The sequence below is a fragment of the Ursus maritimus genome, unplaced genomic scaffold, assembly GCF_017311325.1.
Source record: "Ursus maritimus isolate PB19 unplaced genomic scaffold, ASM1731132v1 scaffold_6, whole genome shotgun sequence".
Taxonomy (NCBI): Eukaryota; Metazoa; Chordata; class Mammalia; order Carnivora; family Ursidae; genus Ursus; species Ursus maritimus.
The window spans coordinates 18,891,585-18,908,033 of NW_024426774.1; the positions used below are offsets into that span (position 1 = coordinate 18,891,585).

At 36.2% G+C, this 16,449-nt stretch overlaps 1 protein-coding gene across 5 annotated transcripts in view; it reads left to right on the forward strand.

Moving 5' to 3' along the window:
- Positions 1 to 16,449, forward strand: part of NCOA1 (nuclear receptor coactivator 1) — a 183,833-nt gene that overhangs the window by 85,403 nt on the left and 81,981 nt on the right. For all 5 annotated transcript variants that reach the window (XM_008700370.2, XM_008700371.2, XM_008700373.2 and 2 more), the window contains 2 exons: positions 4,602 to 4,707; positions 11,724 to 11,890. In XM_008700370.2, the coding sequence (XP_008698592.2) occupies positions 4,619 to 4,707; positions 11,724 to 11,890 (256 nt within the window). In that variant the 5' untranslated portion in view covers positions 4,602 to 4,618. The remainder of the gene's footprint in view (positions 1 to 4,601; positions 4,708 to 11,723; positions 11,891 to 16,449) is intronic.

The window sequence follows — 16,449 nt, forward strand, 5'->3', positions numbered from 1 at the left end:
ACTCTAAGGTCTTCTCTTTCATTTTCTTCCCCTCTTCATTTTCTGCTCTCTTTTATTTCTGCTTCTGTTGAAAAGTTTAATGTTCCTTCGTTATTATAAAATTTGTTGCATAATTTCATTTTTGTATTAATACATTTAAAAATATTACATTTTATTTCTATCTGAATATAAAATGAAGTGCCTTCTTCTGTGATACTTGATTAACCTCATTTATGCTTCTTTGAATTTCCATAGGAAAAGAAGGTAGCAATTGTATTAATTATAGTAATACATTACTTAGATGATTATTCTTATTTTGGGTTTGGGTTTCAGAATAGATGTTAGCAAACATGCCAGGCTTTTTGACATCTTTTTTGTTGTGGTGGTTGTTATTACAAGTCTGGCAGATTTGCCTTTGCATTGAGGTTTTCCACCTACATTGCAATTATTTTCCTTATCATAGGTCCTTCCTCTCCCCCCACTACTAGAGTTTGAACAAGTATTTTTTATGATGACATTAATCAACAGTGCAGCTCATCTCGTTTATTCATCATTATTGGAAGTCTGGAACTTAAAAGTCCAGCATATTTTATACATGTTGAGTTTGAGGTGATAGTGAGATATCCAAATGAAAACGGCCATTTAGCCATTGGAAACTTAAATACCAAATTCCTGAGATGAGAAAGATTGTACTTACCCTTGGTAGCGGAAGTCTTAAAATGAAAATCAGATCTTGTCATTCCTCTGTTCTTTATCCTCCACTGATTGCCTAATTCAGTCAGAGTAAAGTTAAAGTCTTTAAAATGGTTTTTATGGTCTTACACAATGTAGCCTCCTGTGATCTTTCTGAGCTCATCTCCTTCCTCACTCCCTGGTTCTGGCTACACTGATCTCTTTCATGTTTCTCAAAAAGCATAGTTATGCTCTGGCCTTAAGGCCTTACAGCCCTTCCCTCTCCCTCACCTCCTTCAAATCTTTGCTATATCTCACCATCTCAATGAGGACTTTTCTAAATGTGCTACTGAAAATTGCTGTCCCTTCCCTTCCACACACGTCTCCATTTTTGCCTGATTTTTCTCTGTAACACTTACTACCTTCTAATATACTCTATAAGTTACTTTTTAATTTTATTTGTCTCTCTCCCTCACAATAGAATGAAATGCTATGATTTTTATAAATTTTATTCACAGCTATATCCCCAGTACCTTGAACAGAGAGAGGCTGGCATATACTAGGAACTTAATAAATATTTGTTGCTAAGTTAAGTTAGGGTTTCCCACGTTGAGATCAATTTAAAGTTTTCTGAATAATGTTTACCTTTGCTGGGAACATGGAATATAATCAAGGATTTTATTTTTAAAGTCTTTCCTTAGGGTCAAAACTAAAATTAACATATGTAATCTACATGTGTGTATATCTGTTTACTTATAGATTATATATATGTGTCGTATATAATATATAACATCTATAATCTACAGGCACCTGGGTGGCTCAGTTGGTTAAGCATCTGCCTTCAGCTCAGATCATGATCCCAGCGTCCTGGGTTCAATACCCCCACCCCCCACATCGGGCTCCCTGCTCATCGGGGAGTCTGCTTCTCCCTCTGCTCCTCCACTTGCTCATGCCCTCTCTTTCTCTCTCTTAAATAAGCAGATAAAATCTTTTTAAAAAATCTATAAATACTTGATTGAACAGATGTTAATCACTTATTCAGCAAGTTCTGTAATAGACACACAGTAGGTAAGAGGTGATGGAAACTTTGTATATTATGTCAAGGAGGTTAAATGTCCTGTGGGCAGTGAGGCTTTAATGAAGGGATTTTAAACAAAGATTGAGGTGATCAGACTTACATTTTTGATAGTCTATTCTCGTGGCTCAGGGAGACCATCTGGAAAGCTATTTTAATAGTCCAGCGGGAGGCAATACGAAGAGAATATGAGGAAGGGATGGATTTTGGAAATATTTAGGAAATAAAAATTGACAAATCTTGGCGCCTACTTGCATGTGGGGTACGAGAGAAGAGGCTAGAATGAGCTCAACATACTGACTGAGAGAAGATATACATGAGGTGATGTTAAGTTCGTTTTGGAAAGTTGAATTTGAAGTGCCTGTGTGACATCTGGATAGAGATATCTGGTGAAGAATTGGATTCAGGGTCTGAGACCCAGGAGGTCTGAGCTACGGATGGAGTTTTGGGGATAGTCAGTACAGAGATGTGGTTTGAAATCATGTTGAGTGAGTGGTATCACCCCAGGATAATGTATATAGTCTGAGGGAAAAAGAGGCGTAGGACATTAGGACCATGAGGAATCCTGACTTCGAAGATTTGGGCAAGAAGTACTAAGAATAAAGTAAGAAGAGAACAACACTAATTCTTTAATCCCTCAGGTCATGACTTAAATATCACCTCTTCAGAGAAGGCTCAGGTGATATCCCAATTAAAATTAGGTTTCCTCTGTTGCTTCTATGAACCCTATTCTTTTCCTTTGTAACTTTTATCACAATTTAAAAGGATATGTTATTTTTGTGACTTATTTGTTTATGTCTCCTACTCCATGAGGGCAAGAACCTCTTTTTTGCTGTCCATTATTTGCTCAGCTTTTAACACAGTGCCTGATGCATGATAGATAGATAGATTTGTTAAGTATGAAGGAGCTGTGGGATCACAGAAGCCAACGGATGACAGTGTTTCAGAACGTTAACTATCTCAAATGCTGCTCCAAGTAGTGCAGTAAAATAATCATAATAGTTAACAGATATTGAGCACTAATAAATAAAGGAATGAAAAGTGTCCATTGTATTTATCGATGGGGGGGGGAAGAGTTATCCACTGAGTGAACACTGCCCCTCATGGAGCTCTCTGTCCACAGAGGAGGTAATAACGGTAGCTAGCTTCTCCAGGAACTACAGTGTGCTCTTTACACGCGCTATTCAGTCCTCACAACAAATCTGAAGGTAGGTGAAGGTAATTATTATCCCTGTGTTACAGGTAAGGAATTAGGTTTAAGGAGATTACACACTTTGCCCAAGAATAAGCAGGTAGTGGTTAAGCCAGGACTTAAACTTAAGGCCTTTCTGACCCCAAAGCGCATGCTTTTAACCACTGTGCTTCAGTGGGGGATCCAGTTGATTCCTCATTAGGGAACTGATACCTTGAAAATGACATTTGAGCAGGAANGGTTTAGGTGCTGTTTATAGGACAGATTAGAAATGAGAGTGACTGGAATTGAGAAACCAGATACATGGATCTTGCATTAATCCAGAATGAGGCATTTGTTTCCAACTGGAATCATAACTATATCTGAGAATAAAGAAAGAGGGGACAATCTAAGATCTCTGATTAAGGAAGAATTGACAGGACACAGATACCAAATAGAAATGAGGAGTAAAAGAGAAAAGTAAAAAGTAATTATAAGACTGCAATCCTAGGCATTGGAGATTTTTATGAAATGTACTTCTAATATGGGAGAAATTAAAAATGTGCCCTTTTGGTTGCATGAAATAATAAATTCATGATTAGAATTTTAGGTACTGTTTATACACTGAAAGGGGGAAATGACAGTCTTTGTATTGAGAAAGGACTAGAGACAGTAAGTTGTAGGACTAGAGAAAAAGGATTTACTCAGATGTATTCATTAAAACCATGTGAGTGATTCTCATGGATCTCAGCATTCTTAATAAGAAACTTTATAAGCACAGCTGCCATTGCTGTGGTTGAATAATTTTATAATTTAAGGAAAAGTTAAAGGTTTTTCCCATTTAACAAAAATTTTCTTTCCTTTTGCAAGTGTAGATGGAGTGAAAGGGAATGGAGGAGGTGTGTTGTTCGGGACTAATAGAATACAAAAGGTAGTAATAAACATAAGGCCAGGAATAGGATTCTGAGTGCCATCAGGGATTCTACAGAGACTGGTGGTTGATAGGGACAGGTCAGAAGGGATCTGTAAGTGCAGTCACTAACTGGCACAGCATGTGAGAGAGAGACCTGGCTGGTATGCTCAGGGAAATGACTTTGTGTTCTCTGGCATCTATACCAAGATCCTAACATAGACTAAACATTTGATCTTTGTCGCCTGACTACATAGACGCAAGGTTAGGAGTATAGAATTCAAAGTTGGTAAGTACCAAATCTAGTTCATCGCTTTAACTTTAATTATATATGTATTATTTATTTTCCTAGCAATATAAAATCCCAAACCTTATGAGTAAAAGTTGTTTAAAGTTCTTTTCAATGTATAATCTAAAATAAACATAAAAAATAATTTCTCTGACTCCCAGTTATACATTGTTTTTACATTTACATCTGAAAGTGATTTTTTTCACTGAAAAAAAATTTCAGTATCTACTTCATTATTCTAACAATACTTTCATCCTAATTGACCTTTATGATTTCATAAGGGCTTATTAATTTTGTTTTACAGATACAGAAAAGAAAGTTTTCAGTAACTAGCTTATGACTCTGTGCTTTTGTATAGATATGGTTGCTTTTATGATGGCTGTAATTAGCTATTCATTGAGAGACTGCAGTGTTTAGATATCTTCCAACATAAGGGAGCTTCCTACTCCACTATGGTTAGAAAGTTCACCAGGGTGGATTTCTTATAGTTGTCCTTCCTTTTTAGGTGTGAAGTTTTTCAACATGAGTGGCCTCGGGGACAGTTCATCCGACCCTGCTAACCCAGACTCACATAAGAGGAAAGGATCGCCATGTGACACACTGGCATCAAGGTAGGAACACTCTTGTCTTAGTCTGTATCTGAGAGAGCTTCTTTATCATCTCCATTGACACTTTAGAGCCCTTGTTTCATCTACTCCAAGTTTACTGGTCTTCTTTGAGTCCCTTAAACTCACCATGTTCTCTTGCTTCCCCAGGGCCTTTGCACATGTTGCTCCCTTAATCCAGCTTGCTCCGTCTAGATCTCCTGTAGTTAACACCTGTATGTTCTCCAGATGCCAGCTTAGACATTGCCACCTTAAAAGAAGCCTTCTCTTACTTCCATAATTATTATTTTAAATCTCCCTCATTCATGTATCTGTCTCAGACACATGTATGTTTATAGCTCTGCTCCATAATTTTGGATTTTTACTAGTTAATGGGATTATTTCACAAATCCCGGGCTTCTCCACTACACACTTAGGCTGCCATTTGGTAAGGACCTTGTCTGTTCTTACCATTTTATCCCTGATTTGTAGCATAGTATTTGGGTTATATATAGTAAGGACATAGTAAATATTTGTCAGGTGAATAAATAAATCCATTGTACATCTTTAATTGCTGTCTTAGAACATTATGGTCTTAGTAGAAGAAAGAAATATATTGTTATAATATTAGGATTTTAAAGAATGCCTATTTGTGAAATTAAATACTTGTATATTATAAGGAATATGATCATCTTAAATAGGCTAAAAGGAGACTAACAAATGCCAGATGGAGAAGGAATCTTAATCACATCAAAAGAGCAGCTTCCGACCTGAGAGGAGAAGAGTTGGGATCCATTCACCTTCTAGGATCTAGAGCACACTTTCTCAGCCTTTCACACTATTGGCATTGTCAGCCAGATAATTCTTTGTTGTGGGGCGCCATCCTATATATTGTAGGGTGTTTAGCAGTGTCCCTGGCTTTCACGCACTAGAGGCCAGTAGCATCTTTATATCAGTTACAATAACCAAAATGTCACAGCAGTTGTGATTACCAAAAATATCTTCAGACATTATCAAATATTTGTCAATATTTCCCAAGGATGGGGAAAGCAATATGGCCCCAGTTGATAATCACTGATCTAAAGATTCAAGTGGCAGAAGACTTTTATCACTGGATTACACGCTTCTTTCACATGGGGTTGGGGGGGGTGGGGAGGAAAGGATTTTAATAGAAGAGTGAGTGCCAGGGCTCCAGGCTGGAGAGAGAAAAGTTAATCAGTTCAGAGAACTGTTACAAAGAGGTCATAACCTAGGTACTCACAACCACAGGTAAGTGTCCAGATGCTCAGAGGAATGTTGATATCAAGATACAATCCAGATTTGTGTTGTCAGAGTTAATATTCTTATATGTATATAAAGTCAGTCCTTTTCAAAGGAAAACTTAAGAATAAATAATTAGAACTATGTTTTTTAGATTTAATTTTTTATTTGGGGGAATTTTTTAAATCTGTACAAGTAGAGAGACTAAGAAACTGTATACCCATCACAATACCCATTGTTCATATTTTTCGGTATTACTAGTATTTTGTTAACATTTTATCATATTTGCATAGTCTTGTTTGAATAAAAGTAGTAAAATGATTAATGATTAAATTGATCTGTCTGCAATTAATTTTCCATTTTTGGTAATTATATATATATAAGGATTAGTGAGTAATATAGAATGTTTATAAGTACATATTGTACAATGCTGTATACTATTTATATTTTTCTATAATATATTGTTTTCAACATGCATCTTGAGATATAAATACATATAGATTCGGTCCTATCACTTTTTTAAGTTATTTTTTTATTATTACTGACATGTAATTGACATATAACATTGCACAAGTTCAGGATGTACAGTGTGTTGGTTTGATACATTTATGCATTACCTTCTGTGTAGTGTTAGCTAATACTTCTACCACCTCCCAAGTTATTAAGTTCTCTTTGTGGTGAGAACAATTAAGAACTAGTCTCTTAGCAACTTTGAAGTTTGTAACACAACATTGTTGACTATAGTACAATTTTTGATTAAATATTGTATTACAGGAATGTACCCCATTTGAAAAATCCATTTCACTACAGAGAGACATTCCCTGTAGATAAACAGCCTTTTTGTTAGAATTTTTTGCTCTTACCGCTAGCACTGCAGTGAACATCCTCGTACACACCTCCTACTTTAAATGTAAGAGTTCCTTTAGGATCTGTGTACATTTTTATGTTAACTAGGTAACTATCACATTGCTTTTCGAATAACAAGCATTGAGAGTTTTTTTCTCACATCCTTACCCACACTGTTCTCTCCTCACTTTGACTCTTTGCCTGTCTGATGAGTGTGGGATTACAGTTTTAAGTATGTTTCACCGATCACTAGATAAATTGATCATGATTTTTGTTTTCCTCTTCTGTGAATTTTCTGGTTATATCTTCCTGCTAGGGTGTTTGTCCTTTTCCTTTTTATTTGTAAGAGTTATTTTTAATTTTCTGGGTACTACTCTTTTTTGCTTATATTTGATGCAGATATCTTCTCCCAGTCTGTTTAACTCTGTTTTTGAAATCTGTTCATGTATCTTGGAACCTTCAGTTTTCATGTGTCAAGCTCTTGGGCAGGGCGGGTCTTATTAAAGAATTTTTTCCCCTCTACTTCAAGGCCTTAACTGTATTTTTGCATATTTTCTTTTAATACATATTTAGAGTTTTAATTAATCTGGAATTTATTTTTGTGTATGATATAATTTTATTTTTTCCCATGTAGAACATAAGTATTATGACCCTATCCTTTCCTTGCTTTCGTACTGTTATCTTATCATGGATCAGGTTCCTGAATAAATAGATAGGGATCTGGTTCTGAACTTTTTTATGACAATTATTTTGATCTCTGAAGGGGCACGTCACTCTTCCTTGTCATTTTTCAAAATTGTTTTCCCTGTTCTAACCCTTTACCTTTCCATTCAGATTTTTAAATCAGTTTTTTAAGCTTCCCCTGGAAAAAAAATACTCCTGGGATTTGGATTAGAGTTTCATTTACTTTTATAGATTAAATTGGGAGAGCAATGACATTTTTATTTTCTAGACTCCAGATTCCAGAGTGTTCTTCTTTATGAATATAAAGGCTATTCGCTTATTCAGGTCTTCACTGTTCTTAAGTAATAGTTTATCATTTTCCCCTTGGAACAACTACCCCATCTTTAGTTAGATATATTTCAGGCTACCGCCAAATTTTTATTGCTTTTAGAAATGGTATCATTTTGTCTATTTTACCTTCTAATTGGCAATTTTTAATATACAGGAATACTAATGATTTGGGATTATTGGTCTCATGTGCATGTGCATCCATTGTTCTGAACTTTATTTGTTTTATGGTTTATCTGTAGGTCTTTGATTTTTTTGTGCAAAGATAATCATGTTATTACAAATATCAAAAATTTAATATATTTTTCTCTTCTTAGATATTTTAAAGATAATCCTCATATGTTTGTAAGGATAATCCTTATCTTTGTATGTTTGCTTTCAAAATGTTTGAGAACATTCCCTCCTTCAGGTTTGTAAGTGTAGGCTTTAGTTTCAATTGATCTTTTCGATATGGTAAACCAAAACTTTGTGATTTTTGAAACTGATTGAGTTTGCACATGAATACCACCTTGTCATGTTTCTTTTGGTTTTCTTATCATCTGCTGTCTCTTTAAACAGATTGTGAACTCATTCATCATAAAGAGCATATGTTAGACTTCAGGGTATTGCCAGCCCTGTCCACAAGAGCCCTGATAGAGTTTCTTAGTAATTGCGTGGTGGGGTGAGATGTCTCATATCTCCTCCTATTACCTCTTCTCCATTCCTTAACTGTGCTGGAGAATGGGGATTAAAATGCTGGTCTCAAAATGGTGGGTAGCTGTGCCTTGTGCTTGTGTAACATCTCTAATTCAGCTCAACAAGTGCTTTATTAAGTGCCTACTATTCAACCAGCACGGTGTGCATGATGTTAGTAAGGATGTAAGTGAAATGAGACATGTTTTCTATCTTCAGGCAGCTTACGAATCTGGTCATGCTATGCATTCTGCTTCTGAAACCCTTCTGGGCTTCCTCTTACCCTGAAAATAAATGTTCATAGCCAAAATGATGATGATAGATAACATTTATTGAACTAATAGCCAGGAACTCTGCCAAGCATTTTGCATATATCATCTTTTTTAATCCTCACAAAATTCTGGGAGATAATTAATGTCATCATCCCTGTTTTGCAGATAAGGAAATTGAAGCTTAGGGAAGTCAAATTGCTATTAAATAACTTGCCCAGCGTTACATAGCTAATAAATGACGGAAGAAGTTTGAACTTGTGCTTTTAAGCAATGTACCATGCTCTTTATCATGGTGTATGCAAGAGCCCTCATGACCCGGCCTGGAATTCATCTCTTGCCCTTTTGTTTCTTATTTATAGTTCAGCCATACTGAACTATTTACAGGTCCTTTAACTTGACGTTTTCATTCCCATTTTATACCTTTGGAAAAGCTGGGTGTGTTTGTCTGCCTCCCTCACTCTGAAACCAATCCCTGTCTACCACTAGGTATGGACACCTCATTCTCTAGGTCTAGGTGCTATCTCTGTGAGCTTTTGTAGTATTACAGTCTTGTCACTCTAATGGCTCCTTTCCTTTATCTCACCCTAATTGAGACTACATCTCATTTGCCCCTGGGTCCCCAGGACATAGTACACGGTTACCTGGCACATAATAAGCAGAAGAGCATTTGTTGAAAAAGCTAGTAAGTTGAAAACAAAAGATACACGAGGAGTTAATTCATAGCATTATTAACCAGCATGTGTGCAGTATCAGTGGAAGTCTTTTGGGCTGGTGAGGCGAAATATAAGTGGCCCAGAGTAAGAAAGGAAGCCTACTTTTCTATTAAGGTAGAATTTTTTGGTCACATCCGCCCCTTCTTCAGTTTTGACTTTATTGAATATATCTGCTCTCATTTTCTGTCCTTGCTTATTAGTTACTTCATTTCATGGTGATTTTCCTAGTTTCATTCTTCAGTCATTTTATAGACACCTCAGCATTTCATTACTTTTTAGCTTCTTGCTTCCTCTGTCACCTCTCTGACTATCTTGCCACTCTGTCACTTTCTTTTACTCTGCAGTGGTGTCAGGTACTTCAGTTCTACATAAAATTTAATGTCAAAAACAGATTTGGGAGTTCCACCACATGAATCCAATTTACTCATGTTGGAATTTAAATCCCTAGATTTAAACAGATCATACTTTAGACTGAATCTACAAAGTAAGTCTCGTATGAATTAATTTCTCTATGGTAAAATCATGTGTCCTCTAAAACACTATCAAGGTTGCAGAGATGGAGTTCTCTGAAACCTTGCATATATCAAAATGTATGTTACTTATTTTCTTCATGTTTTCAGTGCCTTGGTATGAAATTTGTCAAAATATCTTATTACACGTACTTTCTGCAGAAACTGTAAGATAAAGTTTTACTAAGTAAAATGAGACTAATAACTCAATAATGAAAGGTTTTAAAGATAAGGCAATGTGATTGTTATAGTTTTAAAATTTGGTTTTGTTTTGGGATGTGTATGTAGTATCTTGATTTACGTAGTTAAATGCAGTTGATTGGCTGACTTGTTTCTTCCCAACTTACTGTATTGTTAGGGAAATATTGCTTTTATAGTTTTTTTTATGGAAAGCAAGTGGTATTTTAATTGTTGCCGATTATGAGCTTTTTAAAAAGCAACTGATCTTTCCCTCTTGTCACCTCTTTTTTTCTACCACTTTTCTACCATTATACCAGATGATTTGGGTTGCTGCTTATAAAACAAAGAGCTATCTGTGACTAGTCTTTCTTATTATGTTAATTTGATAATGGAAAAATTCATTTCAAAGTAAACTTCACTGTCTTTATATGTATTACATAAAGCAAGTTGCCTGATGATTTGGCTAATTAAACCAGAAGTAAAAACTGGAAAACAAAAGTGAACAATATTCATTCAGTACATTTGAATGAATATAAAGTGCTAGCGAAAGTGAACAATATTCATTCAGTACATTTGAATGAGTTTAAAGTGCTAGCTGTTTGCACTATTATCCTTTGTTCTCATTATTTTGCTTCAAGATAAATCAAAATTGATTTTATTTCGTACATTTTGAGAACTTATAAATAGAAGTCTTTTCTATTTTTTAGAACAAAGTTGTATACAAAAAACCTTGTTCTCCATACCTTTGTCTCTCTAATGATTGATTTTTTATTCTTCTTATTTCACTTTTTGGATGGATACTCTCTTCTTCTTGATGAGAACCAACTAATGGTCTAATCATTGTAAGAATCAAGAGTTTATCAGATTTCTATCAGTAGCAAAAATAAGTTTATCAGATTTCCAGGTATAACTTACTTAAATTATAGTATAGTCTCCCCTGCTTAATTCATAACAAAGTTGTTTGAAAATTCAGATTTTCTATTTCAAAGAGTTATTATTTAGAACGTAAATTCCAAATGCAAATTGTGTATGTACTGTCTGCTTCCTCTTAACATCTAACATTCATTAGCTGTTTGAAATATTTGATGTATTACATCATGAAGAAATTTACATCATGAAGAAATACATCTGTGATGCAGTCATTCTTTTTTTTATTAATAATTTTTTTATTATGTTAGTCACCGTACAGTACATCCCTAGTTTTTGATGTAAAGTTCCATGATTCATTACTTGCGTATAACACCCAGTGCACCATGCAATACGTGCCCTCCTTACTACCTATCACTGGCCTATCCCAATCCCCCACCCCCTTCCCCTCTGAAGCCGTCAGTTTGTTTCCCAGAGTCCATAGTCTCTCATGGCAGTCATTCTTTCTATGTATTTTGGCCAGAATTGTTTTCTGTACTTTGGTATTTTATAGTATCTATTTTTCAGATGTGAATTTAGATCTTTTCAAAATCTGACTTTATATTCTGTATAAAATTACGGATCTCTATAAGTATGTAAATATTAAGTACTTGAACAGAGAAGTAAGTACGTTGGTAGAAATGTACACTAACTGGTTTTTCTTTGTGTAACAGCACTGAAAAGAGGCGCAGGGAGCAAGAAAATAAATATTTAGAAGAGCTCGCTGAGTTACTGTCTGCCAACATCAGTGACATTGACAGTTTGAGTGTAAAGCCAGACAAATGCAAGATTTTGAAGAAGACAGTCGATCAGATACAGCTAATGAAGAGAATGGAACAAGGTAAACAAACAAAACCCATAGCTGTGTGCTTTGTTGTGAAGACCTTTATAATATATGATTTTATTTTTTTATTATTAAGAGATTGCTTTGAATTTCATAGTTTTATTAAATATTTTCATTTAGATGGTCTTTATTTTAGAAAGTGAATCTGAGAGCCTTCTTGTTACAACAAAGCTAATTTAACTTGAACACTTGTTGCCTTGGGAGGTTATGGAACCTGGTATGCTAGGGGATTGAGTCAAGAGATGCAAGTTGTGGTGTCAGACCTGAAGCTGTAGCATCGTGTTAAAGGACAGCAGCTCAGTTGTAGGAAAATCCTTCCATCTGAGTAATAAGCTGGTCTCTGCCTGGGCTCTGGGTGTGGGAAACAGTCACCTATGAGAGGACCCTGATTTTTTTTTTTTTATGATTCATGTTTATACTATCCATATTTACTGAGGACTCCACACCACAAAACCCCTGGCAAAGAATTAAAGTAGATACAAAGGCAGAGAGAGCACTTTGGAGGAAAACTCCCACACCTGGTCCCAGGGCATTCCCAAAGAAAAAGTGCTTCTGAGGGTGATTTTTTGCTAAAAATTCATGTAACATATGAGGAAATAATCTACAGTAAGTGGGAGCACAAATAACACAGAGAAGAAATAGACCCAAAAGAACTTCAGATTAAGAACAACAATGTGAAAAGATTATAAACAAATATATTTATAGTGATTAAAGTGATAGCATTTTAATATTTTATAAGCTGGATGTAAGACTCTATAAGTATAGACTTATAGATACATACAGACTCTTACAGACTTATGGACTATAAGTAGATAGTTTAGTGGCAGCCGATTGAGCAGAGGGGAGAAACTGGTATTTTTAAGTCTGCAAAGGGGAGAGCCAGTAAGAGCCTATATGTCTCCTTACTGCTTGGTCTCAAACCCTGACAGCCTGACTCCTATTCTGAAAGTCCAAGGTGGGAGGACTTTCCTGGGGACACTGAGCAGTCCAAAGGAAAAGACACAGGCACTGACCATTGGGAGTGATCCCTACATGGCAAAATCAGTTCCCTCTCTTGCCCCCTCTATTCACAGAGCTGCCAGTCAGCATTTTAGTACCTCACTCTTTAATATGAATAAAAATCCAGATATTTGAGGAAAGGCTATAATCAAGCAAACAGAAAAAGGAATGGCACCAATCAAGCAAATAGAAAAAATGGGAACTCAGAGAAAGCAGAGACAATGCATGGAGCAGAAGAAAACTTAAACCATCCAACAGTCCCTCAGAGACGTAAAGGAAGATAGTTCATCTATGAAATGATAATAAGATGCTATAAAGTAAAACATCCAGAACACCAAATAACCTTTGGTGCTTAAAATCAGGAGAGCTGAACTAAACTTTACCTCTTTACCTTGTTTACTACTCTTTGCTTACTCATACCCTCTGCCTAACCATTGTGGACACTCTCTGCCTCAAGTATTTGTATGTTCTGTTCCCTTTGTCTGGAATATTCTTTCCCAGGTATATACAAGGCTCACTCCCTCACCCCTTTTATGTCTTTGTTCAAATATTTCTTCTCGATGAACTTGTCCATAACTATCCTAATACACACACACCTCTAAGCTTCCTTGATTTATTTTCCCCACAGTGTTTTTTGCATCTACATATTACATACATTATTTGTTTATCGTCTGCCTACTCCCACTAGAGCTCCATGAGGGTAAGGATTTTTGTTTGTTCATCATTGTGTCCTCAATACCTAAAACAGTTCCGGGTTAAATAGTACACTTTCAGTGAGTATTTGTTGAAAACCAGATGAAGGGTTGAAAGATAATGTGAAGAAATCCCTTAGAAAGTAAAATAAAAAGGTAAGCAGTGGAAAACAAGGGAAAGATTGAAATGTATGGGATTCATTCAGGAGGTGAAACATACGATCAGTTACAGAGAAAGAGAACAAACCAAATAGAGGGAAGAAATTATAAGAGTAATAATACAAAAACAAAACAGTACACTTCTCAGAATTAGAGAGATGTGGGTTTCCAGATTGAAAGCCCTCATATAGTGCCCAGCATAGTGAATAAAAAAAAAAGGAGAAAAAACCAACGCACACCAATGCACAATTTTCAGACACTAGACGAAAAAATGAGAGAGAGATAAAAAATAGGCACACACTAGATTCAGAATGTATCCAGATTTCTGAATAACAGGACTGAAAAGTGAGAATTCTAAACCTGGAGTTCTGTGTGCATCCAAATGAAGTATGAGTGCAAAATAAAGACATTTTCAGACATTCAGAGCCTCAGTTGAAAAGTTATCTTTTTTCAGAAATGCTTATCAAAACCAAGGTAGTAAACCAACAAAGAAAGGCATAAGATCTTAATCCAGGGAAACCATGGAGTCTTAACAGAAGAAAGGTAGGAGGAGACCCAGGATTACAGTTGTGAATCAACCTAAAAACGTAGCCGTTCCCAGTTGGAGCAGGTGGGTAGGGGTCTTCAGGAGGAATATTTACATAGGAAAAAAATGGAACAGAGTATCTGATGACTGACCAAATTGAGAGGAATTTTTCAGCTCTCGGGGATAGTTTAGAGATGAGTTAAACTAAAAAAAAAAAAACTAAAACACAATATAAGAAACATAAATTGTAGCACGCACCTTGGCTCATTTGTGAAGTATGTTTATGTAGCCACAGTAACGTTAAATACTGATTGCTCTAAAAATTGTTGTAACTGTATTGGGAGGATGGAAGGAGAGAGAAATGTGTGTATAAGAAGGTTGATGTAATTAAGTTCAAGTCTTACTTTTCATGATAGCACCTCAATAATGTCTGTCATGGACATAATCAAGATAGAGCAAATAAACATGTTATTGAGAAATACAGGATGTATTAGTTAGGATATAGGCTAGGCTACTGTTAGAAGAGACCCAAATACAGTGGCTTTAACAAGATTATCTAGGTATGTGTCAGAGGTTGTGATTCCTTCTGTCTTTTTTGCTGTGCCATTCCTAGTGAGTTGCCATCACCCCTGTGGTCAAACATGGCTTACCTGTCCATATCCCAGCTGACAGGAAGGGGGAAGAAGAAAATGGGAAGACATGCTTCTTTCCTTTTAAGGATAAGACACAGGGGCGCCTGGGTGGTGCAGTCATTAAGCGTCTGCCTTTGGCTCAGGGCGTGATCCCAGCGTTCTGGGATCGAGCCCCACATCAGGCTCCTCTGCTAGGGGCCTGCTTCTTCCTCTCCCACTCCCCCTTCTTGTGTTCCCTCTCTTGCTGGTTGTCTCTGTCAAATAAATAAATAAAATCTTTAAAAAAAAAAAAGGATAAGACCCAGAAATTGCATGTCATTTTGTTCACATTCCTTAAGCCAGAAAGTAGGTCCCATAGCCACTCTTGCCTTAGGATTTGTCTAAAATTTTAGATGTTTTGCTTTTCACACATCGTTATTTAATTTACTTGAACCTGATGGTTTATGTTTTTTTGCAAACTAATGTTTAAAAACAAAAACTTATTTTATTTTATTTTTTTTAAAGATTTTATTTATTTATTCGACAGAGATAGAGACAGCCAGCGAGAGAGGGAACACAAGCAGGGGCAGTGGGAGAGGAAGAAGCAGGCTCATAGCGGAGGAGCCTGATGTGGGGCTTGATCCCATAACGCCGGGATCACGCCCTGAGCTGAAGGCAGACGCTTAACCGCTGTGCCACCCAGGCGCCCCCAAAAACTTATTTTAATGTCATAAACATATGAATTGATGAAGGAAGTACATCTTAGAACAAAATGAGAAACTTTTATAACCATAATAATAAAAAGATAAATAATCCAATTTAAAAATGGGCAAAGGCTCTGAATAGACATTTCTCCAAAGACATGTAAATAACTAATAAGCACAGGAAAAATGTGCTCAATATCATTAGCCATCAGAGAAATTCATATCAAAACCACAATGAGATACTAGGATGGCTATGATCAAAGAGACAGATAACAAGTGTTGGTAAGGATGGGAGAAATTGGAACCCCCATACAGTGCTGGTAATGATGTAAAATAAAATTGTGCAGGGGCGCCTGGGTGGCTAAATCGTTGAGCATCTGCCTTCGGATCAGGGCGTAAGCTCAGGGTCCTGGGATCGAGCCCCGCATCGGGCTCCCTGCTCTGCTGGGAAGCCTGCTTCTTCCTCTCCCACTCCCCCTGCTTGTGTTCCCTCTCTCACTGGCTATCTCTCTCGCTGTCAAATAAATAAATAAAGTCTTTTAAAAAAAAATTGTGCAGCCACTTTGGAAAACAGTCCAGTAGTTCCCCAAAATGTTAAACATAGAGTTACCGTATTGTCCAGCAATTCCATTTGTAGGTATAAATCTGAGACAAATGGAAACATACTTCCACATGAAAGCTTGCACACAGATGTTCATAATATCATTATTCATAAATAGCTGAAAAGTGGAAACAACCCATATATCTTATCAGCTGATAAGTCAAATGAGGTATACTTACATAGTGGAATATTATTTGGCAACAGAAAGGAATTAAGTACTGACAAATGCTTCAATATGGATGAACCTTGAAAACAAGGTAAGCA